This window comes from Telmatherina bonti, assembly GCF_933228915.1.
Source record: "Telmatherina bonti genome assembly, chromosome: 24".
Classification (NCBI taxonomy): Eukaryota; Metazoa; Chordata; class Actinopteri; order Atheriniformes; family Telmatherinidae; genus Telmatherina; species Telmatherina bonti.
Genome location: NC_136633.1, coordinates 22,135,823 through 22,163,618, shown reverse-complemented (window position 1 = coordinate 22,163,618; position 27,796 = coordinate 22,135,823). Strand labels below are relative to the sequence as shown.

The following is a 27,796-nucleotide window of genomic DNA, read 5'->3' as shown; positions in this document are numbered from 1 at the left end:
ATCAGCTAAAAAAAAGACTAAAACCCCAGATAATTAAGTCCACTGTCAGCTTCCAACCTGATGGCTGCAGGAATGAAAGAACTAGAGATTTGTGTTGCTCAAGGGAGCACGGCAGCCAAACTTATCAGCCATCATGTGATGATGGGGCCTGATCAATGGCCTGTTTTTAACCCAAAAACTCTGAGTGAACTCTAATCTCTACGTGACTCCAGGACAACAACGTTGTTCAGGCTCTTCCTGTACTTAACAGAAAACCTGGAAAACCTGGAGAGATTAAAGGGAAAAGTTGAGTCTTTCAATGATTGAACAGTAAAAGTAAAGTTGGGCTGTAACCAGCAATCAGAAAGGTTGCTGCTGGTCTGCAAGACGGCTTGACAGAAGCCAGAAATGACCTTCATATTGTTAATGTCTTGCAAAATGATTCTTTATGCTTAGTTTGCAGTCTGTGTGCTGGAAATTTAATTTTCATTAATTTATTTGACAGGTACATCAACAGACAATAGCAATACATCATATTCTGCAAAATTAACTTTGTAAAGGTTTTTGAGTAAGCATATGTCCAATTGCTTGTGTATGAAAATCTGTCTTTTGCTTGCTTCACTTTATAGCAAATGTGTTCTCAAATGACTGAGATCTAACTGTTGGTAATCTCATAATCTCATGAAGGGACCAAGCCCCCCCCCCCAACCTCCCTGCATTGCCTCCGCATAAAGGCTGTGGACTAGGTGTAGAAAAGCAACAGTCATGAACATATAAATGTTGACACAGTGGGTCCACTCCTTTACCGTTGGCGGAGGAAGAGTTGCCACTGAAATGGAGGGAGGCGTGTTTGCCATGCAAGAGGCATGGATCTTTCAGAGTGAAGTTAATTATGCAAATAATAAAAACTTAATAATAAAGCCATAATTTTGTCCAGATTTTGTTTAGGTTGCAAAGTACAACAGTGTCCAATGGAGGACAAAGGAGGGCAGGTGGATTGGAACAAAACTCGCTGCCTCCAGCAGCTGAAGCTGTTTTAGGAATCCGACTATTTACCCCACGTGCTTAAACAAGCTGTCAAATCTGAGTGGGTCTTCTGGCTTATCACTGCTGTAAGTTCAGTGACAACTCCTCCCACCCATCTGGCTACCAGGTCACCCAGGCTAAACATGGAGCGGACCCAGAAACAGAACCAGTTTTGAGAACAGCTGAAATTAAGAACCATGGCTGAATTTGGGGTGAAACGGTTTGAAAACAGTGTTGGACCTCCGACACCTCGATGAAATGATCAAAAACCTTTAACCTGAAAGGGTAAAACATCTTTTGCCAGTTTTTAGTAGATGTTAAACGCAAACAATGCAGGACACCGGTAGGAAGAAGAGCAGTCGGCTTGTGACTGGAAAGTGGGGAGTTCAATTCCGGACTTCCCCTGACTGTGCGCCGAAGTGTCCTTGGGCGAGACCCTAAACCAGGGGTGCACAAACTTTTTGACTCCAAGGGCCAAACGCTGCAGCTTTAAGGATGAAACACAAGAAAATGCACAGTTATTTTAATTATTGTTCAATACCAAATAGTTTGTTTTTCCTATCTTGGCAAATAAAATGTTGCATAAAAAAATCAATATAGCAATAGAACAATAAAGCCATAGTTAGAGGGGCAAGAAACAATATTTACAGCCACTAAACAGCAACCAAGTGCAACGTGTCAACAACCAGAAACGGTGCATGTGGAACAAGACAAGTTGTTGTTACTTAGTGGAAAACATGTTGATCTTTGGACATTACCAGTCTCTCCATGTTGGGTTGCACCTGGCTCACTGACAAGGTCAGTCAGGGTCCCTCTGAGTCCGGTCTTATTGGGGTTCATGACACCGAAAGGGTCTCTTCATCAAGCTCTGTAGGGCATTAATATAAACAATGACTTAAGGGCCAAAAGCAAAGTGCTGGCAGGCCAATTTTGGCCCGCGGGCCCCACTTTGGGCACCACTGCCCTAAACCCTAAGTTGCTATGAGTGTGTATGTAAGTCGCTGACAAACACATATTCTACAATGACTGTAGAAAAGAATGGACATGTCCGTCATGTATCGATCTTCTGCATGGAGCGTAAATTGCTCGTCCAGCTGATGCACGGCTTGCTAACCCTATTCACATGCAATAGCAGTGCAACACATAAGTCTTCATCTCTGTGCAACGGTGGCCTGATGTTTTACTGCTGCCTCTCGTATTCTGTCAGGAATCATGCAAGTATAGCAGCAGTCGGAAAGGAAATTACGCCTCTCTCACAAAGAGCCGATGTGCTTTTCATAATGCACCAAGGCTGCTCGTGGAACAGAAAAGGCATTGAGACGTCTTTTGTTCTTCGCTTTCATTCCCTTTGTTCTGCTTCTTCACATCACTCCGAGAACAGCGAGGAAATGTGGCGATGTTACAACTGTTGCATTTGTTTCTTCCCTTTCATCTGTCGTGTCCACAGCCTTTTAGCTTCTAATGAAAAATCTTATAACACCAAAAAGGAAATAAGATCCATTTGTAATCACAGTTTTCCAAGACGGGCCTGTTTTCCAATACCTGGAGCAATCCGCTATGTACAAGCTCAATATGTGTAAATTGAATTGCACCCTGTTTGTACAGGACAGCATGCAGTAATGACTTCCTCCCTTCCGTTATAATGCAGAGCTGTGGTTCAGACAGGATGTTTTCTTTTGCTGTGATGAGTCTTGAATCGGAATTAATACGACGCTGGATTGAGGTTGTTGCTTCTTACTGACCGAGGATCATTCTTATGACTTTATTCCTTTTGAATTTGTTGGAAATGATGGAGAGAAAGCTCTAAATAGCAGTGTATTACATGCAGGTAAGGGTATATTTATGCTGTCTGTCTCACCCTGACTCACCCTCAGAAAGCTAGCTTACTCCCCCGCTGCAGATTATGCATATATACGTTCATCGCGTCAGTTATTTCCCCCAGGTGTCAACAGAGAGCGAGAACGGCTTAAGGGAGAGTAAATATTAGACTTTGCATTGTTGGGTGCTTCATGTCACTGTATTTCCACTGAGTGTGTAAACAGTTACTCTTGTTTACGCGCGTCTATAGCCTTGAAAAAGCACTCAAACACCTTGAAACTTTCCATATTTTATTTCAAATCTATTCCAATCAAATTTTATTTATAAAACAGTTTTCATACACAAACCAACACAAAATACTGAATATAATAAAGCAATTTATGCATAAACACAAAAATTAAAGGCTTCACACACCTAGACAGGATGTCTGTTTCACATCCTGTCAGACTTTAAAGTTCTGTTGCTGGTTTGTAACCTCTGAATACATCAATACTACCGGACCCCTCAGGTCATCTGGATCCAGTTTTGTATCAGTTCCAGAGTTAGGACCAGACATGGAGTTGCATTCAGCTTCTATGCTACACATGTCTAGAAGAAAGTCCCTGAAAGCCTCAGATAAGCTAAAACATGCAGGTGAAAGACCCTCCTGTTCTGTGCTGCAGCTTCTTATTTTAACATCCAAATCTGCATCTGGAATGTAAAACCTTCATCATATTTTCATCAAATATTGTTTTTCATTTTGTTTTTAATGTTAATTTATTATCTTCTGATGTTTCAGTGTTTCTGTAAAGCACTTTGAATAACCATGTTGTGGTTCTGGATAAATGAACTTGCCTTACTTTGCACTTTAAATTAGTTTCGTGGAGCGTAATCAGTGTATCCTGCTGGTAAACAGCTTGACCTCCACCATGGATACTTATAGCAGATCCTGAAAAGAATCCAATGGATGCCAAAAAGTCACCTGAGCGGCACGGCCTCAGAATCAGTTTGGAAAATAGCTTTCCAGCAGGTCATCTAAAAAAAAAAAAAAAAAATACTATTTAAATAAATGAAGTGGTATTGCAAACCTATCACAAATTGCATGGATAAAATGGAAAAAAAAATCCCATAAATAAAAAAGATATTAAAAAAATATATATAATTTCCTTAGCTTTGTACAGCCCTTTGGATACTTTTTAATCCATCTGAAAATGGAAAGCGTTTGGCAAAAGATATGGCCATCTGCCTAAACTGTCGGGCTGGGCAAGGACAGCTCTAATCAGAGAAGCCGCCAGGAGACGGATCGTAGCTGTGGAGAATCTCCAGAGAACCACAGTCCTGTACTCATGAACCGGCGGCAAAAAGAAAGCTGCTGTTGCCATATGAAGTCACATTCGCAGTGTTGGGACATGGCAAACATGCAAACTCTGTGCTAAAATGAATGAAATGGGAAAAAAAATTAAATGAAAAATACTTTATTAATCCCCAAAGGGAAATTCAATATTGTAGTGTATAATAATAATTAATTTGAGGAGGTCTTGTTCCGGAGGCTGATGGTTGCTGGCAGGAATGATCTTCTGGATCTTTCAGTCTTGCGTCGGACCTGAAGAAGCCTCTCACTGAACACACTTTGTTGTTGCATCACTGTGTTGTTGAGAGGGTGTGAAGAATCCTCCATCATCTTCATCAGCTTGTGCAGCATTCTTCTTTGGACAATCAGTTCCAGCGGCTCCAGAGTTCCTCCAAGCACAGAACCAGCTTTCTTGATCAGTTTGTTGATTCTCTTCAAGTCTCTGGTTCTGATGCTACTACCCCAGCAGATGCTGCAAAGCTGATTGTACTCTCCACAACAGACTTATAGACGATATGCAACATCTTGGTGCAGATGTTAAAAGATCTCAACTTCCTTAAGAAGTAGAGTCTGCTCTGACCTTTCTTATAGATGTAGTCAGTGTTGCATTTCCAGTCCAGTTTGTTGTCCAGCTGAACTCCAAGATACTTGTATTCCTCCTCCTCTCCCAGGATGGAAACATTGCTTTTATTCTTGTTCCTCTTGAAGTCAACAATCATCTCTCTTGTTTTGCTGGTATTTAATGATGGTCACCGCACCATTTAACAAACTGACTGACCAGTTCTCTGTACTCTGCTTCTTGTCCATCACTGATACACCCCACAACTGCAGAGTCATCAGAGTAATTCTGCAGATGACAGGACTCGTACTGGAAGTCGGAGGTGTACAGTCTGAATAGGAATGGTGAGAGTACATTTCCTTGTGGTGCACCAGTGCTGCTGACCTCCATCTCAGACACACAACCTTTCAGTCTCACAAACTGTGGTCTGTTTGTGAGGTAGTCATTGATCCAGGTGGTTGTGGAGGTATCCACCTGGAATTTATGGAGCTTCTCACATAACAAAGCAGGCTGATTATTAAAGTGAAAATGAAACGGTCAAGCAAACTAACATTATTTACTAGACCCTGTCATAATCTAATCGATAATATTTCAAACATGACAAATATTAACATATACAAGAAAACCGTAGTTTAGTTTTATCGTTTGTAGCAAGAATGCTGCCATCTTGCAGTACCGTAAACGGTGACGTCACGGGGTTGGTTGGTTCTTTGGCTGCGAGCTGAATGAATCTATTCTACCTACAGCAGTAACTGGAGGAGAAGGAAGATGAGGAGCCGATGCTTCTCTATGGGGTGGAGCGGGTCGGCACTACCACCTGCGTAGGTGTGGCTGCTGTTCTGTGATGCCAAGAATCGATCTACTGCCAAGAGGCTGACTTAGACCACCTCTTGTGCGGTAAATCGTGCATAACTGAAGTCCGCATGTTTGATCTACTGTCTTGGAGGTGGCCGTGCTGTCCCGAAAGGATGTCCGAGCGGAGACACTGGAGCGTCTGGTTAACAGCAGCTAACTGTTAGAAAAGCTAGCTAGTGTTAGTAATCACTGCTGGTTTAATCTAAAATAAAATAAACGCTGCTGTGAAACAGTAATATGATGGAAAAATGCAAACAATATTTCCATTTGCAATTAACTAATAAAACGTCTAGATTTATTTTGCTCCCGGCTAACGCTGCTAGCTAATGACTAGATAAACATTAGCATTGGCTAACAATAACATTAGGAGCTCGTCTAATGTGTGAAGTTGTTGCCTGCTGTCTAAACATTTTTAGTGTATAAAAACTACTTTTGTAATTACAACAAAGTTGAAAGACTTAAAAACCCTTTAAGTTAAATTTATATTAGCTTGTTGAACAAATACAAACAAGACTTGGGGCCAATTGGAGGCTTCTTCCTCTTCAGTGCTGCCACACTGAAGCACAGTTCTTCTTTTTAGTGGAAGTTTGTGAAAATGAACTGTTTTACCTTCAGCCCGAACTCTGCAAAACTCATTTTTACGCCCGGGAGCAATGCAGTAGTGCCTCCCTTCTGCCACCTCTTCTCTTTTGGTTCACAAGGCTCCATTGTTTACTCTGTCTCTCTTAATCTGATGCGCACAATGGGACTCTCATCAGGACCGCAAAACCAACCAACCCTGTCACGTCACCGTTTACGGTACTGCAAGATGGCAGCGCTCTTGCTACAAAAGATAAAACTAAACTGCGGTTTTCTTGTATATGTTAATATTTTTCACTTTTGGAATATTATTCATGAGATCATGACTGAGTCTAGTAAATGTTAGTTTGCTTGACTGTTTCATTTCCACTTTAAAAGCACTAAAGAAATGAAAGAACATGACCCTCAGAGTGCTGCCTGAATGGTCCAGATGAGTGTGCTCTCTGGAGCAGGTATATGATGGCATCTTCAACCCCAAGTCCATTACGATATGCAAACTGTAATGGGTCCTGAAAGGTGTTTACTTGCTTGTGGAGGTGAGCCAGTAAGAGCCTCTCCAGGACTTTCATGATGTGAGATGTCAGGGCAACTGGTCTGTAGTCACTTGGTTCAGCTGGTTGTGTTTTTTAGGCACTGGGACAAGGCAGGATGTTTTCCACAGCACTGGGACTATTTAGTTTTCAGACTGGTGTTGAAAAGGTGCTGGAAAATCGGACATAGTTGTTATGAGCAGGTCTTGAGAACTGAGACTGACACCATCTGGACCTGCAGCCTTGTTCTGGTTCAGTTTCTCAGGTTGCTTCTTGACCTGATTGCAGGAGACAAACAAGGTGGAGGTCTCATGATGTCCTGATGTGGAGGGAGATGAAGCTGTGTTCTGGTCCATGACTGAGCTGCAGGGTGACAGATTAGAGGTGTGATAGGAAAGCAGTGGGCTTATGGAGGGTGTGTGGTCTGTTGGGCTGGAGGTAGGGGGTGAACTGTACCTGTTGAAGAATATGTTCAACTCATTAGCTCTGTCCAGACTTCCATCAGGCTGGTCCCCCTTTAACTTGAAGCCGGTGATCTTCTTCATTCCAGACCACACATCCCTCACTTTATTCTGCTGGAACTGACTTTCTAACTTCTTTCTGTAGTCCCCCTTGCACTTCTTAGTTTGTGTGTTAAGTTTTTGTGTTGCCCTCAATAACTTCCTGTCTCCATCCCTGAAGGCTTTCTTTTTTATGTTCAGCAGCTTTTTCAGGTCACTGGTGATCCAGGGTTTGTTATTGGGGAAGCACCTCACTGTTCTTATTGGGACGATGGTGTCCACGCAGAAGTTTATGTAATCTGTCACACACTCAGTCATGGCGTTGATGTTGTCTCCATGAGGTTCACAGAGAATGTTCCAGTCTGTAGCCTCAAAGCCTCCTTAAAGAGCATCTTTAGCTTCAGCAGACCAGATTTTGATAGTCTTTGTGATGACTGGTTGCTGCTGAACGATAGGCTTGTAGGTGGAGGTGAGAAGAACCAGATTATGGTCAGATCTTCCTAAAGGAGGCAGGGCAGAACAACTGTATCCATTATTCATATTTGCATAAAATAAGTCCAACATCTTATTTTCTCTGGTTGAGCAGCTGAAAAACTCTTGGAATGTTGGTAGAGTTGCAGAGAGGGAGACGTTGTTGAAGATCGCCATGAATGAGTTTGGATGCTGTGTTTGTAGCCGAGCAACAACGAAGCTGATGACGTCACAGGCTGTGTCTGGTGCTGTACCAGGTATTGTATAAACCGCAACCAGAATAACACAGGTAAACTCTCTGGGTAAATAGTATGGAGCTACACAGCTAACAGTTCAATGTCCCTTGTGCATATCTTCTCCTTGACAGTAACATGTCCGGGATGACAACAACGCGGGTTAACCAGCACTGCAATAAAGGATGTGTTCATGCACCCATTTCTTGGTAAAGCACATAATACTGCACTTTCTGTATTCTTTCTGAGACCTTGTTAGCATCTCGAGCTTGTCTGTTTTGTTTGCTAGCAATCTCATAAATCCCTATTAGGACAGTTGGCAGAAATGGTTAATTCTCCATCGCTTTCTCTGTCTCACTCCCGCTCTGCAACCTCTTCTCTTTCGTTTCAACTCCATCGGGATTTGATGTGTTGTTTAGCTGATAATCCTGATATGGGAGAGTTTAATCAGTTGATCCCAATTGTAAACAAGTTTTTCGTTGCCATGGAGACTCATCATAACAAGTCTTAAGAGCTAAAATATGCAGAAAAATCTTCCTTGCAGCACACCCTCCGAACCGGCATGAAATCCTCAGAAAAAAAGACCTAATTTGAGGTAAAATCTCTGTGAGAAGTGTTTGTACTTTTTAAAAAATCAGGATAGCAAGTCAGAGCTACTACAATTTTCTGCCATCAGACGGCGCAATCTAGAATGGAATGGAAAGACAGAGACGGAAGCTTTATCCTTCATCAGTGTCCTTTGTGCTTAAATTAGTCAGATTCCAGGACGTTCCCCCGATGCAGCAAACATAGGAACGTCAGACTGTGGGGGGCAGTGTTGAGCTAATGTGCAATCAGTGACAAGAACAAAGAAACTGCCATTATGTATTCAATGCCACCACCGTCTAATGGATTGCCTTCCTTTGACAATGCAACTTATCATGATCTCCTCCGACGTCGCCGTTTGCTTGTGACTCAGATGTCTCAGCTTGGAGTCTAACTCTGAACTCTGTGTTGCCCTCTGGTGGCTGTACTGACTAACAACCATGACAACTCGAAGTATGAAGGCAATGACATTTGAAATGGGCTTAACTATTTACATATGTAAACGGTTAAGCCCGTTGGCATAAACAAGCCTTAAGACACCATCCCCACTATGAAACATGGCAGTGGCAGAACCCTGCTGTGGGGATGCAGTGATGGGGAAGCTATATGGAGCTTCATGAAGGGCAATTGTGTAAATATACCTGTTTAGAAGCTTCAAAAGACTTGAGACTAGGGCGAAGGATCCCTTTCCAGCAGGGAAAACCAGCCTTAACCAGCCAGAGCTGTGATGGAGCAGCTTAGTTTGGAGCATGTTCAGAACTAAATCCAGATGAAAATATGTGAACAGATGTATTTCTTCCCATCCAATCTGTCCAAGACTGATATTACTAGAAAAAGTCTGTTGGTCACAAAATAAATTTTATTCCATTATTCAACAGTGAGACTATGAACATCATGCATGTCGTCAATACTATACTTTTTTGGTAATTTTTCTGTCCTGCAGGAGTCTCTGTCAGCATCTCTACCTTCAGTCTGGTGGCCATTGCCATCGAGAGGTACAGCGCCATCTGCAACCCACTGAAGTCCCGCGCCTGGCAGACACGTTCCCATGCTTACCGCGTCATAGCTGCCACCTGGGTGGTGTCGCTGCTAATCATGGTGCCATACCCGGTCTTCAGTGTGCTCAAACCATTCCCAAAGACCAACGATACCATGGGTCACATGTGCCGCCTGGACTGGCCCAGTCAGCAAGCCGAGCAGGCATGGTAAGCATCAGGGAGACCCATTTTCTGATCAAAACAAATGTGGAATCCATCAGTTTATCAAAGATTGCTATTGTAAGATCAGCTTTTTTGTTTTTTTTAGATAAAGCTTGAACTTAAGTGGAAGTAATGGTATTTGCCAATCAAAATATCTTCATGTTTATCTTCTGCCGCTTATCCGGGGTCGGGTCACGGGGGCAGCAGCCTAAGCAGGGAAGCCCAGACTTCCCTCTCCCCAGCCACATTTGCCAACTCTGCGGGGGGGATCCCGAGGCGTTCCCAGGCCAGCCGAGAGATATAATCCCTCCAGCGTGTGCTGGGTCTTCCCCGGGGTCTCCTCCCAGAGGGACGTGCCTGGAACACCTCACCAGGGAGGCGTCCAGGAGACATCCTGACCAGATGCCTGAGCCACCTCAACTGGTTCCTCTCGATGCGGAGGAGCAGCGGCTCTACTCTGAGCCCCTCCCGGATGACCGAGCTCCTCAACATATCTCTAAGGGTGAGCCCGGCCACCCTGCGGAGGAAACTCATTTCAGCCGCCTGTATACGAGATCTCGTTCTTTCGGTCACGACCCACAGCTCATGACCATAGATGAGGGTAGGAACGTAGATCAACTGGTAAATCAAGAGCTTCGCCTTCTGGCTCAGCTCCTTCTTCACCACGACAGACCGGCGCAGAGTCCGCATTACTGCAGACGCCGCACCGATCAGTCTGTCGATCTCGCGCTCCATCCTTCCCTCACTCGTGAATAAGACCCCGAGTTATTTAAACTCCTCCACTTGAGGCAGGACCTCACTCCCGACCCGGAGAGGGCAATCCACCCTATTCCGGCTGAGGACCATGGTCTCAGATTTGGAGGTGCTGATTCTCATCCCAGCCGCTTCACACTTGGCCGCGAATCGCTCAAGCGAGAGCTGGAGATCACGACCAGATGAAGCCAACAGGACCACGTCATCTGCAAAAAGCAGGGATCCAATCCTGAGGCCACCAAGTCAGATCCCCTCAACACCTCGGCTGCGCCTAGAAATTCTGTCCATATAAGTTATGAACAGAATCTGTGATAAAGGGCAGCCTTGGCAGAGTCCAACCATCACCGGAAACGAATCCGACTTACTACCGGCATTGTGGACCAAGCTCTCACACCTGTCGTACAGGGACCGGACAGCTCGTACAAGGGGGTCCGGTACCCTATACTCCTGGAGTACCCCCCACAGGAGCCCCCAGGGGACACGGTCGAATGCCTTCTCCAGGTCCACAAAGCACATGTAGACTGGTTGGGCAAACTCCCATGCCCCCTCTAGGACCCCAAAGAGGGTATAGAGCTGGTCCACTGTTCCGCGACCAGGATGAAAGCCACACTGCTCCTCCTCAATCCGGGATTCGACTATCCGGCGGACCCTCCTCTCCATAACCCCTGAATAGACCTTACCAGGGAGGCTGAGGAGTGTGATTCCCCTGTAATTGGGACACACCCTCCGGTCCCCCTTCTTAAAAAGGGGGACCACCACCCCAGTCTGCCAATCCAGCGGTACTGCCCCCGATGTCCACGCGATGCTGCATAGGTGTCAGCCAGGACAGCCCCACAGCATCCAGAGCCTTAAGGAACTCCGGGCGGATCTCATCCACCCCCGGGGCCTTGCCGCCAAGGAGCTTTTTGACCACCTCAGCGACTTCAGCCCCAGAGATAGGAGAGTCCACCCCTGAGTCCACCAGCTCTGCTTCCTCATCAGAAGACGTGTTGGTAGGATTGAGGAGGTCTTCGAAGTATTCCTTCCACCGACCCACAACGTCCCGAGTTGAGGTCAGCAGCTCCCCACCTCCACTGTACACAGGATTGATGGAGCACTGCTTCCCCCTCCTGAGCCGCTGGAGGGTGGACCAGAATCTCCTCGAAGCCGTCCGGAAGTCTCTCACCATGGCCTCGCCGAACTCCTTCCATCCCCGAGTTTTTGCCTCGGCAACAGCCGAAGCTGCATGCCGCTTAGCCTGTCAGTACCCATCAGCTGCCTCCAGAGTCCCACAGGCCAAGAAGGCCCGATAGGACTCCTTCTTCAGCTTGATGGCATCCCTCACTGCTGGTGTCCACCAATGACTCCTGGGATTACCACCACGACAGGCACCAACGACCTTACGGCCACAGCTCCAGCTGGCCGCCTCAGCAATAGAGGCACGGAACACAGCCCATTCGGACTCAATGTCCTCCGCCTCACTCGGGACATGTTCGAAGCTCTGCTGAAGGTGGGAGTTGAAGCTCACTCTGACAGGGGACTCAGCCAGACGTTCCCAGCAGACCCTCACAACACGTTTGGGCCTGCCAGATCTGACCGGCTTCCACCCCCACAATCTGAGCCAACTCACCACCAGGTGGTGATCAGTTGACAGCTCCGGCCCCCTCTTCACCCGAGTGTCCAAGGCATGTGGCCGCAAGTCCGACGATACGACTACAAAATCGATCGAACTGCAGCCCAGGGAATCCTGATGCCAGGTGTACATATGGACACTCTTATGTTGGAACATGGTGTTCGTTATGGACAATCCATGATGAGCACGGAAGTCCAATAACAAAACACCATTTAGGTTCAGAGGGGGGGGGAACATGCCTCCCGATCACTCCCCTCCAGGTCTCACTGTCATTGCCCACGTGAGCATTGAAGTCCCCCAGCAGAACAATGGAGTCCCCAGAAGGAGCACCCTCCAGCACTCCCTCCATGGACTCCAGAAAGGGTGGGTACTCTGAACTGCTGTTCGGCGCATAAGTACAGACAACAGTCAGGACCCGTCCCCCCACTCGGAGGCGGAGGGAAACTACCCTTTCATCCACCGGGGTAAACCCCAACGTACAGGCACCAAGCTGGGGGCTGATGAGAATGCCCACACCTGCTCGGCGCCTCTCACAATGAGCAACTCTGGAGTGGAAGAAAGTCCAGCCCTTTTCCAGGGTACTGGTTCCAGAGCCCAAGCCATGCGTCGAGGTGAGTCCAACTATATCTAGCCGGAACCGCTCAACCTCGCACACAAGCTCAGGCTCCTTCCCCACCAGAGAGGTGACGTTCCACGTCCCTAGAGCCAGCTTCTGCAGCTGGAGATCGGCCCGCCAGGGTCCCCGCCCCTTGCTGCCGCCCAGCTCACATTGCACCCGACCCCTACGGCTCCTCCTGCAGATGGTGAGCCCACGGGAGGTGGGGCCCATGTAACCCTTTCGGGCTGAGCCCGACCGGGCCCCATGGGTAAAGGCCGGCCACCAGACGCTCGCTCACGTACCCCACCTCCAGGCCTGGCTCCAGAGGGGGGTCCCGGTAACCTGCGTCCGGGCAGGGGAACATTTCTGCCCGAGTTTGTGTACATCATAGGGGTCTTGTGAGCCGTACTTGTTCTGGTCCCTCCCCTAGACACCTGTTTGCCATGGGTGACCCTACCAGGGGCATAAAGCCCCAGACAACATAGCTGCTAGGATCTTTGGGACACACAAACCCCTCCACCACGATAAGGTGACAGCACAGGGAGGGGCCAATCAAAATATGTAAAAAAAAAACAAAAACCTAAGAATTTCTATTCACAAAAATACCATGTCAGCCAACATAAACAGGAATAAGCGAGTAAAAGATGAGTCGATGCAGTGGTGCTTTGTGAAAAAAATCTTATTTAAATTAAAGTGTGCAATTTACATGTGTTAAGAGTAGCTTCATCTCTGGAATGGCACGACCTTTTTCTGTTGTTCATGCACATTTAGAGAAGATGCACCATGCTGATTGGCTCGCTTTGGAAATTTCCTGCACTGACCTTTGGTGATTATTTGCTGGAAACTAAAATTGCAGGAAACTGAAATCAGTGTTATTCTGCTGTCTAACAATGCAACAGCTTTTATAAATGGCTTGTCGTAGATATTTTGTACCTAATTTTAAGTAATGTGGGTTTGAGGTCAAACATGCATCTTATCTTACCAGTGCAAAGTAAAAACTGGTGGGTCTGGGAGATAAATGGGTTATCATTCCAGTGTCACGACCAGTTGTTCAGCTGTAGCAAAAAGCTCTTGCATCCCTTGTCATAAGTTTTAACGGTATGAATCAGTAAAAGGAGAGTCACACCAGAAAGTGTCACAGTGAATTACATCTTTATGTCTTTGTGACATAGGTGGTGCTAGGGGCTGGATGATGCAGGACCAACCAGCGAGCTACTTTAGCTGGTGACTTAATGGCTGACAAGCTAGAACCAGTCAGTCACAATAGCTCTCCGGGCTTCTGTCTGTTTTCTTCCATCTATAGTTTATTTTTCCTTGGAATAATTTTTTTTTTTTTTTTTTTTTACTTCCTGCAAGAAGCAGTTTTTGCAAGTTGTTTTCCAGCTTTAATGAGATTCAGAAGTGCTGAACATTTAGCTCATTTTGATTTTTTATTATAATTGAATTTAAGCTTGAGAGAACAACTCTTCCAGGAAGAGATATTCTTGTACTGGTAAGGAGACAATTTCCCCCTCTTGAAATCCTATAAAGCAACAGACAAAACAACCAGCCATCTGAAATTAAAATGTCCTGACAGTGATGGAGCTCATAACTCAACCTGAAGATGGGTCCGTGCTGCAACTGCAGAATAGAAACTGATAAGTACGTGATTTGCCTGAATGCTGGAAAAGCATACAATGGAGTGTTTGCCATCAGATGGCGATTAATCCTGCTTTGTTTTCACTCAATTTGCTGTCAAGAATACTGCACATTTCATTTAACATTATTTGTACAAAGTTCATTCACAACAATTTCATCTCAAGAACTGTTTATAAGATCTGTTTATAAACCAATTCATAAAAAGTGGCTGACTAGTAAGTAAAACAACATATTGAATTGAATCTTCTTTGATCCAATCCTTTATCCTGAGCTGCATGAGACCACAGTCGAGGAAAACCTTCACCAGAACCATGAAGTGTGGCCATCTGCCTTGATGGTGGTGTTGGAAAGATTTGATTTTTCATTAAAGGTGAAGTGTTGTTTGCATCATGATAATATTCAGTTGTAAGTAATGAGATGTTGCTTTAGAGATGCTCATACATAGGATGCTGCTGGAATGTAATGGAAGACTCGTAAACAGTTGCTGCCTCTACGTAATTTGCTTGAAGTAAAATTATCAAAACAAAAACAAATTTGTTTACTTTCTACTTATTTCTTCGTGCAGTTGGATATTGGAGTAGTGTAATAGAGTTGGCGCATTACAATGCATCGTAGAAATGGGGTAGGGTTATACAAGTTTCTGCTTTTTCTTTTACAGCCATGAAATGTGAAGCTATAAATTTAGTAAATATTGAAAATGAAAACATATTTGAAATAGACCATTAGATGAAATGAAGTCATTTTTATATTTGGAGACAGAAATCTGTTTTCCAGTTTAAAAACCTAAATCCAACCATGTTGAAACACTGCAATCAGTTTGCTAGCAGTTAGTTAGCTTGTTTGCTTTTTGTTTTTATGAAACATCTTGGCAAATTGTGATGTTTTTCCTTGCAATCCTCCACTGCAGTTAAACTATTTCAGCCTGCTGGAGGCAAGTTGAGGAGGAAAACATTTCGTACATTTATTAAACTACAAAAAGTATTCAGTTAATACTTGGAAGTATTCAGTTAATACTTGGTATATTTGCTAGCCAGTTCTATCAGCTGATGTTGCTAAAATATGTCTGAACCATGTTTGCTTTTTATTAAACGGCACAACATTATAAATGTCATGCTGTTTAATTTATCCTATTTAATCTGTTTAAATTTGGTATGCTACTATTATCTCAAAGGTAATATTTTATTTGCTGCGTTTAAATCATTGCAATTAGTTTACCAGTGAAGCTAGCAGTTTGTTAGCTTGTTTGTTACTAAACAGTGCTCTTTCTCCTAGAAATCCACCACGAAATTTAAAATATTTTAACCTAGGGCAAATTGAGGAGAGAAAAATGTAACATTTATTTAATAAATTGACAAAGTGTTCAGCTAATGCATAGTTAGCTAGAGTGTTTGCTAGCTTGCTAATGGGACAATAGTTTATTCAGAAGATACTGCACATCTGCGTTAACTTCTGTTCGTAAATGATTTCTTTTTATAATACAAAGCTAAGTGCATTTTTCTGAGTTAAAGTTGATTTGAATCAAGCTTGACAGATTTTTTTCTGCTCTTAGGTCCAGATCTTTAGTATATTTGCTCTCAAGCCACGAATAAATGAGAGAAGAGGAAAACATAGGGGGGAAAAAAAGGTTCTTGATTTCTTTGCCTTTTTAGTACTGACCCTGTGGGAAGTACTTGGGGGGGGGGGGACATTAAATTCTTATGAGAGTTTTATAAGTTAAAAAAAGGTAAGCCGTCTAGTCCTGCTGAGGATTAATTAGCCAGTATGGATGGATAGGTTATCTTGCTCTGCAGGGGTCAGACCAAAAAAATGAAGTTGGGTAAGAAAGTATAGACCACATCATTAGTGGAGATTCTGTAGATAATGTGTCTGCCTCAGTAGAACCATCCTGCCATCACTTCAAATGAATCTAATTGTTCTTTGCTCCTGAAATTTTTACTGAGAAACGAAGAAGTGCAAGGCTCATGAAAAAGGTCAGCAGAGAAACAATTACTGATGCAGCAGCCTGGACTGCTCGGTGTAAGGAAATCCATCCATCTGCCTGCAGTACATGCCCTTTGTGGGCTAATAAAAGTTGAAAGGATTTCACAAGTAGATGGATATGCATTCAAGGAAAAGCTGTTTGAGCCTAATCCTCTGGGATTTTTGTATATATGTCTATAAGCAACTTAGTTTCTGCAAGATAGCACAATTACCTCTTTAAAAAGTCATTTTTACAGTCTTGCTGCATACACAAGTAGGTTTGCATGCAAATAACACTGAATACTGAGATTCTTGCAAACTGCTTTGATGTGAAGTATTTTTCTATACTGTGACCAGAACTGGCTTCGAAAAGTGAAACAACTTACCAAAAATGCCTACTGGGAAGCCACTGGTGGACATTTTTCCAACAAAATGGTTTATTTTTGTTGTTAAGGGTCCAAGAATATCCAATTGAGTAAAATCTTTTTTACTGTTGCATCGATATTCAGCCTGTATCTTTGTTTCACCTGTCATGTTTTTTCTCCTATAATCCATGTTTGCATAGAACATCCCTTCATAACCCTTTAATCTGATAAATGGGTTAATGTAGGGATGGCTCCGAAACTATCCAAGCATTGTCCCCCAAGGCTTGTAGTTAAAGAGCGCATCAGTTGTTGTGACATAAAGTAGTGCTCTCATTAAAAAGGCAAGTGTTTAAGCATGTCTCGAACTCTGTTTACTTCAGCTATGCTGTCGGGAGTCACTTTCAGCAGTTTTGCACAGTGTGGGAAGGGGTTAAAACGGAGAAACTGGAGTGAAAACTTGTACATCTCTCTTCTTGACAGACTTTTGTGTTCGAACACTAAAGAATACGCTTTCTTTGCCTGGCTGTCTGTCAAGCTCTTAAGCTTCAGCAGGAAAGGCGCCGCAGTTGAAGACCTAATTAGCCTGCTTGGCGAGGGGGAGGTTTAGCAAGGAGCAGGAAGAAAGCCGATGCTGAAATGTCAAGAGTGCCTGTGTCACAGAGTACGAGTTTCTTTCATCCCTTTAGATTATCTTACAGACAATATCTGGAGACACCAGCGTCCACACCTTTCGTTAGACTGAAATGAAACGGACACTAAAGCACATTGAGGCTGAAACAATATGCTGTGGCATCAAATGGCAAATAAAAGAAAATTAACTTACATTTTTTTAAAAGTAGGTATGTGTAAAATATAAAAACAATGGAATCCAAATAGTTATTTAACTTTTATTTTACCTGGTAAACAACTTATTTACAATGATTAAATTACAGGTTAAATATTAACTAGTATTCAGAATTTTCTTTGGAGAGAAATGTCCCATTGTTCTGTGATTTCTGACGATATCTCATGATGCACACGTTTATAGCTAATCAAAGGTCTGAACTGCAGGCCGGTAAATTCAGGACCTGGACTCTTCCAACGAAGATGCACTCTTGTACTACATACAAACAATTCTCAGCTTTCAATGTGTGGATCACATGACTTTCTGAACAACAAAGAAAAAATTGAAATTGCTTCGAAATTTGTAAACTATTTTCCAGTCGTATGACTGATCTGTGGCCATTTAGCTTCATGTTCTGCTAGCTGCTCAATCTTTTGTTGCTCCGGTTACAACTTTTTGGAGACGTATTACCATCAGATTCAAGCTAATATTCCCATAAAATAATAAAATGTCTGTTTTGACATGTTTTCTCATGTTTTACTGTAAAAGGAAAATAACTGTTTAAGAGTCAACATGTCTGTTTGTGGAAGAGCAACTATCAGGATGTAAATGGTTAAAGTTGCATTGCTCATATTACTCACGGGTTTGGGTGCTATGCTGGTCTCTTCATCATGCTGCAGTTTCTCACTCAAAACAGTGTGTGGGCAGTGCTTCTGCAGACATTTCATGGCTAAATAGCTTTATAGCAGAAACATAGCGAATATTCATAAAACCAGCCACAGTCCAAGTTTTTAAAAAATATGCAAAACTGAAACACTGATTACGTCACATTTCACCTTTGCAACAGGTAAAATGATGGAAAATAAGTCCCTGAACAGCAGATGTTACCTCTCTTTGATGGTTAGTATAAACCAAACCCGCCTCCACTGGTTCAGGTGCTGTCGTCACACTCGAGGGACATGAATATTCATATATATATTCCTGAAGACATTTTCCACGTTATCAATCGGCCAGCTGATTAAAGCCTTTGAAGTTCTTCCTTTAAACAAGAAGTGAAAGAAAGGAGCTGTGCTGAGTTCAGAGAGTAGCCAGGAAGACATTAGAATATCAGAGACAGACTGAACACGGCCTCTTCCTCTCCGCTGCTGCTTTCATGTCCTGACTGATGTACGCTGCAGACAGCCCCGCTTAGGAAGAGCTCGCTCTGATTCCAGCCAATCAAAAGCGAGAGCTTCCTGTAGATGGTAAAGATTTATAACAAAGTGTTATCCGAGCAGGTTAACTTGAATCCAGTAAATGCACGTTTACCGTCTGCAGCTGAGTGAGGTGAGCTTGGTTTTCAGATGAAACCATGTGCAAGTGGTTAGCTTCAGGCTGATTCCCACCAAGCTGAAAGAGGCTCCAAATATCTTCTAACTGCAACACACAGACTTTAATCTGTCAACGGTTTGTTCAGCACTCAGTTCATGACTTTTCCCTTGATGTGTCATCAGTTCTGGCACTTGAGGGAGCTGTGGTTGTTTCTCTTTGTGTGTCTGTGAAAAGGAACATTCATGCCCAGAAAATGCCTGAGTTCTCCTGATGGAAACATCCAGCAGAAGATGCTACACTGTACTCATAAAGGGGTGGATATGGTCAGCAGGAATACTCAGGCAGGCTGTGATGGTTAAACCATGTTGGTACTAAAGGAACCCAAAGGCCACTGGGTTCTTTTCTGGACGGGATGGTTTGGTAAATCCTGATCTCTGTTGCATTCCCACAGCCAAACATACCCTTACCTGACAACAGATGTGAGGCTGCTAGCTAATAAAATGGACAAGCTAACAAGGATGCCGAAGCTCGGACAGCGACAAATGGTCCAGCTGTGTGATATTGCACGTCATAGTGGTGTGACACCTTCGTCAATTAGAACAAAAAACGTGGTACACGAAACGAGAATGATGGATAATTATGTTTGTCATCTTTCTTCTTGCCATGTAGCTTGAAGCGAGAATAAAACATATCCCAGCCAGTAGGTCCATGTGGGGACCTTAATGGTTAAATTTAGGCTGCAGATAAGGGACCAATGTGGGTTTGTCCACAGTTTCCCCAGCCTGCATGGGTTTCAAGCTGGTTCTGACTGGGTTTAAATTGGAGCCTGTTTAGCCAACCCACATTGGCTCCCCGTGCTCACTTAGCTCATCTACATCACTTAAGGGGTTCATACAGCCAGCATGGGCTTCAGCCATGTCCACTCAGTACCCACATGGGCTAAATGATACCCTTATGGGCCCCACATGGATATGTGACCTGAGACCAGGTGAATGAATTCAATATAAATGTATATTGCTAATTATTTACTAGCACTGATTAAATGTTGGTTAACTCTGGAGTTTAAGGGGTTTACTCCTCACCTGGTCTGGTTGTGTCTGAATGTTTGTGAATGTTCAGATCTGTGAGCTTCTGACTGAAAGCTCGGCCTCTAAATACAGCTACAGGTACAGACACGTGATGAGCTTATTACAGAAACTGGAGACTCCGGGTTTCTTTATTTTAAATAAATAAATACACAACACTTATTTTCTGTTTTAGAAACACTGCGGTGACGTGTGGATCAAGTTTTTCTGTCCTGCATTTATAAAATAATCTCTCCTGTCCAAACACATCACTACACACTCTAAATATGCACGTGAAGACTGATTTTATTTAGCCAGATAGGTGCTTGAGAACAGAGTGAATGTAGCAACAAGTCATTGGTGATCAGAAGTTTTTATATGTAGTACACCGCCCCTCAATTCCAGAGAACAATTCTTAAACCAAGCTGCCGCAACCTGCAGGAAACATGCGGGCAATGAGGGTCGAGGATTGGCCTGCGCTCCACCAATCAATGATGTGATGTTTCCAAGCTCAGACGCTGAAGAGGGCAAAGTGAAGTCAGCAGTAGTCTGTAGATAGCTAGCTTATTTTACGGATCAACAGGTTCATTTCAACAAACCACGCTGCCAAAACTCTGCCATAAAAAACGAAAAAAATATACAGAAATTAGTTAATTTAAGAATGATCTTACCTTTAAAAAAAAAAATATATATATGTGTACTCAATGTAAGATTTTTAATCTTAGATTCCAGTTTTTGCAGTGCACAAACTAAATGGCTCTTGAAAATAGCTGCTGATGAAACTGATGTGCTCAGACGGTGGACGAAACCATTTCATGCACTTTTACAGGGGTGTTTGGTCGACATCAGTAAGTTTTTGTTCATCAGGTTATTTTACGGCTACATTTTTCATAGCCTTTGAAAAAAAAACAACCATATTTTAATGAAGGTTTAATAATGTTCTTATATAGTTTGCACATCTTCTATCAAGTCGTGGGCCCTTGGAGTCTTCCAAACCCCCCCCCCCCCCCCCCCCCCCCCATACGGTGCTCCTGGCCTGGATGGTAGAAAAGTCAGACATGTGTTGCATATAAATAAAGCTCATGACATTCATAAGATTCATACATGCAAGTTTGCCTGCGAATGTCAGACCTGAGCTGGATAATGGGAGTAAACCAGCCACAGCTCTGTTTTCCTGCTGTAATTATAGTCCACCAGTGTACGCAGCAATTTAGACAGATTGCATTCTGATTTCAAAGTCTGACGACAAACAACTGGCGGTGATGGGAAACCGGCGTTTTCCTCCGCCTCCCCTCACTAGCAGAATGAATCACAGGGTGTTGTCTGAAGCAGGAGGCTGGTGGCCTCGAACAACAAAAAGAAAACTACATGTCATCCTCTCGGGGGGGGGGGGGGGGTGTAAACATCTCCTCCTACAGCTGCGGCGCCATGTAAACCATGTTGACGCATGAAAACATGAGCTCAAGCAGGAACGTCCTGAGTGGTAAATAAACATTTTAAAAGAGGCAGATTGAGATCTGCAGGGTGCCGAGGAGCCTCCAGAGCGAAGCCGGGAGGCGGCATCGTTTTTTGGAGAGAACGGGGGCAAAGAGGGGGTGTTGGGAGGGTCCAGCCATCTGGATGGCCTCCAGCACAGCTGCAGCACCTGCAGGAAGGTGGATCGAGCAACAAATAAACATCCTGTTCTTCAGTTTTCTGGCTTTTTCTGTTCAGTTTCCTCTTTTAACCCCCCTCCCCCCAATCTATCCAACTTTCTGTCTTTCAGGTACGTGCTGCTGCTGTTCACCCTCTTCTTCATCCCAGGAATGGTGATGATTGTAGCCTACGGCTTGATCTCCAGAGAGCTCTACCGTGGCATCCAGTTCGAGCTGAGCCAGAACAAAGAGATGCATGGTGAGACGTCCTGAATGCCGAGCAAACTGCAAAACGCTGCCTCTTCACAGGCATGTCGCTGCCAGCCGAGATGAGGGCAAATTCCCCACAGCAAGCTGCAGAAAACCCTGGATTTGTTTCTAAATTTTATTCAGCAGACAGTCTGAGGCTGATTTAGTGGCTCTAAATCCGGTTCTACATCTGCGATATTAGAAGTTATTTCTCGGTTTTCCTGACATGAACCGACGTCATTTCACAGCAGCTGAACTGTTTCCATGACTAGTCTTCAACTTTGACACGGTCTTGTTTATCCAGCGTCACAATGCCGTTTTATTCCTTTGTTTCCCAGAAACACAACATTTAAATTCTTCCAGCTTAGCTGGAACTCTTCTTCCTGAGCAGTAAACTGAAATGTGTAGGCATAGATATGAACCTTTTCAGACCTAGAACGCTGACAACAGATGCGTAAAATGGCCATTTTGGAGACGTTGCCAGAACAAAAACTTTGCTCATTTAGTTCTGCGTCATTTTGCCAGAGTTGTCGTTTCCAGAGACGATGTGACTTTGTTCGAGCCACGCAGACAGGATGTTTATGCGTTACATTTTTAGTTATAAGGCAGTTTTAAGGAGTAGATTTGCTTTGTGTGATGTGTTTAGTATTTGTTTTTGTGGCAAAATGAGTTATTTAGGCCGTTAATTCTCACTGTCGCGTCCTGACGAAAACAAGTTTCATTTGGTGTGCAAGTCATGTTGCCGCTTCACACACTTTGTATCCTATTGAAAAGGAAAGATCCTGTTGGTCCTGAAAGGGATTTTTAGGCAAGCCTGAAAGTTTTTTCATTTATGCAATGTGACATTTCCATTTAAGCTTCTTACATTCACCACAAGAAGCTTTGTCTGCGATGGGGCGGCAAGGTGTCTGGGTTTTTATGTGCAATGAATAATTGACTTTAATTTATTTTAATTGACCGATTTCATGTTTAACGAGATGTTTAACTTATTCTGCGACAGGATTGGGTTGTGCAGGTGTTGGTGTCCGTGTCGCTAAATGCCATGAGTTGTACACACGTTTAGTTCTGTCTCACCACCTCGATCAGCCGATTAAAGCTTTCCATTTCACCCCACATCAGCAGCGTCTGTCTGCTTCATTCTTTTCCACATTAGCCACGCCCACCTCAAATGTCCAACCAATCACACAACATTTCTCACAGCGCCACAAGAAGAAAGTTTTGCTCGGCTGATTGATTGTGAACAAACCGCCACATGTCCCCGAGGACGAAGTAACCTTAAACCTTTTGCTTCTAACAGTTTCACTCTTCAGCAGGGGTTAAACTGGGATTTGCTTCACGTATTTGCTTGTCTGCCGTTGCACACGTAGGCGTGACGTCTCATTTCTGGATGTTAACCTTCCCTTTGCAGCTTCAGCTCCTCTAGGAATTCTTCCCACGCAGTCTGGGAGTGTTTATGGCAGCGACTGTCGTCGTTTTCTTTCCTGGAAAAAGTGCATTGAATTTCCAAAACATAATGACACACATAGTTTTTTTTTCTTTTTCTTTTCTACATGATCTTCCAAATTTATCATTCCGTCCTTCCATGGAAGAAAATGCATCTGTCCTATTTTTTTTGGAATTATTTTGTTTTTTCTTCATTTTAAAACCTCCAATAGAAATAAAATCGTGGTTCTTGATAACAGCAGATGTCCTGCAGGAGGTATTTATCAAATATTATTACCTGTCCTTTTGCAAAAGGTCATTTGCAGCTGTAAACAAGGTTTTTTTGTAGTTTGAGCTGAGGGCAAAGACGCCTCTCTGGATTGTAAAGGTTGCAGACCCTGCTTTTTTTTTAACCGTTCTTCCAGAAGCCCCGTGAGGTCAGACACAGATGTTGGATGAAGATGCCTGGCTCGCGGTTTCCTCTGATTCATCCCAAAGCAGTTCTATCAAACCGAGTCCAGGACTCTGTGTAGCACAGTTGGACAACGCTGCAAATGTTGGCATCGATCCGAGACCAAGAAAATCCTACTGATCATTATGATCATAATAAAACAGAACTTTTTTGTTAGAAGATTTTTATTAAATTTCTTATTTTGTAAACAATAAAAAAAAAAAAAAAGCATCAATGTCACAAATGTGAAAATAACTTTTTCCAACTTTTTACACAATTGTTTGAGGAAAAATAGTTAAAAAAACAAAAAAACAAAACTTTAATAGTAAAAAAAATGCAGAAAAAAAAATTCTTTTGGGTTTTTTGCGCTCAAAATAAAAAAAATTGCTGGTATCCAGCGATTCCGGTGCTGGTTTAAGTATTAAAACTATCGATAAGCCAGTCGAGTTCTTGCACACCAAACTGGTTAATCTGTCTTCATAGACCTTGCTTTGTGCCTATGTTTGCTGTGTCATGTTGCCACAGAAAGAGGCCATCTCCAAACTGTTTGTACTGGAAATCGTCCCACAGGTCTTGCTACATTGAAGCATTAAGCTGGATTCATAGACCACCCTCAGTGACATCACATGTTTTGTTGCACCTCCATGTTGAATGGCAAAAAGCTGCATGATTTTCCAAAATACTGGTTTACAAACATCCAAAACTGCCAACTGACGGAGATTTTGCTGCCAGATTCAGCTTCACAGGACGTTTACAGCGAGCTAGCCAGTTTCACGGGAGCAGATTTAAAAGCTCAAAAGTCATAACAGTTGATTCATTTTACGTGTCAGGAGGAGTATCAGATCTGCAGTGGGAAGTATTTCCTCTTCATGTCAACAGTGGTTTAAAAAACAGCTGACGCAGACAACGTTCTGGAGATTCTAAGTTTGTGAACTACACGCTGAAGAGAAAACGTAACACAATTCTGTAGCCCCACACTGTCAGCATAAATAGCTGCATTTCCATTACAAGTTTTTGCAAAATAGAAGTGGTTTCCATTTAAGTGTTTAGCACATTAGCCTCAAGCCTCGTAAAATCTCACAAGAGTAACAAGATTTTACGAAAATTGCGGTTATGCAAGCTAGCCATGTAGCATTGTGATGGTGTTTTCTACTTGCTGTGGAGGATTTGCAGATTTTTTTTTTAAGCTTTTCTGCCTCATTTTTTTTTAAGACTCTAAAATTAAGAAGAAAAAAAAGGGGTTTCCATTTAACAGTGATTAGCACATTAGCCTCAAGACTTGTAAAATCTACAGTGGCAAGATTTTACGAAAATTGCGGCTATGCGAGCCACGTAGCATTATTTTGGTGTTTTCTACTTGCTACGGAGAATTTGCTATGGATTTTTGAAGCTGCCTCATTTTCTTGACAAACTCTGAAACTAAAACTGGCCATCTTTATTAGAAATTAACTGGTCATAACCCCCCACATCACACGTAAGTGCAAAAAAGTTTCCTTTACACTTTTGCGATAGGTTTCTTCATCAAAACATCTGAAAAACAACCTCATGAAAGCCTGTAAAATTTTTAGAGATATTTGAGGCTTTTTTTTTTTCTTTTAAATGTAGGTGCTTTCATGTGCGTTTTTTTTTTTTTTAAATTGCGATATTTAGATTTTTTTAATAATTCCAGGTGTAATGGAAACGTACCTTATGACTGGCCCGGCCATACATAGACGCTGCACAAGCATAAATCCAGCTTTAGCAGTTAGTTTCACTGGAATTACAGCATGAAACTTCACATTTTACAGTCAGATATTGAAGAGGAACAGATCACTGCCATCATCGTCCTCATGTCTGTGTGTCAAGATCTCCACCGTCACCATGCTTGATGCCTGAAATGACGTCAGAATTTGAGGTGAACTCTGAACTCTGCACTGTTGCCTAATAACCATGGCAATGTGGAATATGCATGAAAATGTGGAGGCAGATTTAAAAATAAAAAATGGCCTGTCACAGAAATTCTTCATTAAATCAATAAAAAAAAAAAAAAGTGAAGCTCCAGTTGTCTTCAGTTATCTGCTATGATGCAAGAAGAAAAACTGGTTCAGCAGAGAATAAAAGTCTGCAGAAGTTGTTTGTAATTCATTTTCTCCCAGAGCTTTCCACTGTGTCTTCCCACGCTGCTCTCAGCCAGGTTCGCTGTGGTTGAGCATGTGGATGCATGAAAACAGTTGTCTAAACTAAGTTTCACCTCAGTAAGACTGCAGCTGGACTAAAGCCAAAACTAACCTTCACCTGGCCTCACACTGGGTCCTGCAGAGGCTCGTCGGATTTATATGAAGGTAAATTTATAGGAAAATTATCAGAAGGTATATTTCCCCAATAGGACATGCTTATTTAAATACGTACAGGTAGCATTGATGAGCCTTTAGAGCTTTAAAGTTCAGCAGTAAGTTCCTCTAAAGGCTCTGTTATTCTCCCTTTATGTATGAAAATAGCTTCATCCCTGTCAGTCATCACCGCCCACATTCCCCCATGCATCCTTTATGCTGGCGTGGTGGTTGGGCAGTCATCCTGGCAATCGGAGTTCACTTCTGAGCTCAAACACAGCGTCGTGTAGGAGATCAGAAAGAAGCAAAGGAGACGGCGGGGGTCTGCAATACTGTTAAATATAAATCACAGCTTTCTTTCTGAAGCAAACAAGCTGAATTTATCCCAAGTCTTCACACTGTTGTAGAATCAGAGGAGACACGGTGGTAACTTGGTGGAGTTGGTTCGTAGTGTGATAACGTCCATCTAGTCACTCATAGTTAACAGTTGGCAACATATGATGACCATAAGGTGTTTCCGTATTTAGTCTTGTGATGTTTGTGCTTTTAAATCCTGCAGCATTCTTGTCATTTACATTACGAGTCGTCATAATGTTAACACTCACTGCGTGAAGGTAAACAGAGCCATTTGCTTAGAGGTGTGCCACATATCAATCAACAACCCCCGCCGAAGGATAGTCCTTTGTCTTACAAGGACACGTTACAGGTGTTGGAGATGCCAGTAAGCTTATAGCTGATCTCATGAAGACTGAAGTCTTTCCTTAACCCTTGGAGATTATTGGGGACGTTTTCGTTAGGGTGGGCGATACCAACGTCTTCCTGTTGACATGAGTTCATTATGCTTTTTCTTCAATGCCGATACTGATATCCATACTTCTGTCTGTTCCTGTATGACACCAATTTTAATGAAAAGAAAATCAAATATAGTTTTAAATCTCGTGTTCATGACTTTTATCAATGTGATAATGTGAGTTTTTGTTTTCTGAAGCTTCATTTAACTAAAAGTGGGTTTGCTTCCTCTTCGTCAAGCATCCCCAGCTCACAGTTTCACCCCGATCCTCTGCAGGTCAGAAGAATGGTGTAGGACGGAGCATGGCTGGGTCCAACGATGACGATGACGACGATGGCTGCCACATCCAGGTATCAAAAAAGCCCCCCTTTGCTGTAGAGCTTCCCACCCTTTCCGCCTCGTCCAGCGCTGTCCAGGCCAAAACTGAGCGTGCACGTAGCAACACCTCCGAGGCCAAGCTCCAGGCCAAGAGGCGAGTCATTCGCATGCTGATGGTGATCGTAGCCCTTTTCTTCATCTGCTGGATGCCCGTATATTCCGCGAACACCTGGAAGGCCTTTGACCCCATTTCAGCCCCCAGAGCCCTTTCAGGAGCTCCTATTTCCTTCATCCATTTGCTGTCCTACACGTCGGCCTGCGTCAACCCCATCATTTACTGCTTCATGAACACTCGTTTCCGCAAGGCTCTGCTGTCCACCTTCGCCTGCTGCTGGCGAAGCCGCCTCTGCCGCCGGTGCTGGTGGTGCAGGAGGAGAGAGGGAGAAGACGGCATCAACGCCGCATCCATGGCTACATCGATGGTGACCTCTATGTCCAAGTTCAGCTACACCACGGTCAGCACTGCTGGAACCTGCTGAGCAGTCGGGTGGTCGCAGTCGTTGGTGTGTGTACCATCCTTCTTTTCCATCTTATGTATGTCACTCTTCATCGTAAACTGTGAGTCATACACTGAGTAATATTCATGTCCTCGTTTTGAGGCCTTTTCAAAAGGTCTTGTTCAAATTTTGTGCATGATTGAAGAAAAGAGGGTGAAGAAAGCGGCGTTTCAGTTTGGTGACATTCTCTTACCTCTTTTTATTGGCAGCAAGCGCTTTATTGCATCCTGAAGAGAACATCAAGTGCCTGTGCTTTTTGTGTAGCTTTGTTTGTCATGA

The 27,796-nt window shown here is 43.4% G+C and overlaps 1 protein-coding gene across 1 annotated transcript in view; it reads left to right on the top strand.

Annotated features, from left to right (window-relative positions):
- The window catches only part of LOC306773863 (cholecystokinin receptor-like), a gene marked incomplete at both ends in the record, with an annotated part of 61,874 nt that extends 34,375 nt beyond the window's left edge, over positions 1 to 27,499 (top strand). The window contains 3 exons of the mRNA XM_079263804.1: positions 9,409 to 9,670; positions 21,553 to 21,680; positions 26,919 to 27,499. Of these exons, the coding sequence (XP_079119930.1) occupies positions 9,409 to 9,670; positions 21,553 to 21,680; positions 26,919 to 27,499 (971 nt within the window). The remainder of the gene's footprint in view (positions 1 to 9,408; positions 9,671 to 21,552; positions 21,681 to 26,918) is intronic.
- Positions 27,500 to 27,796: the final 297 nt, after the last annotated feature.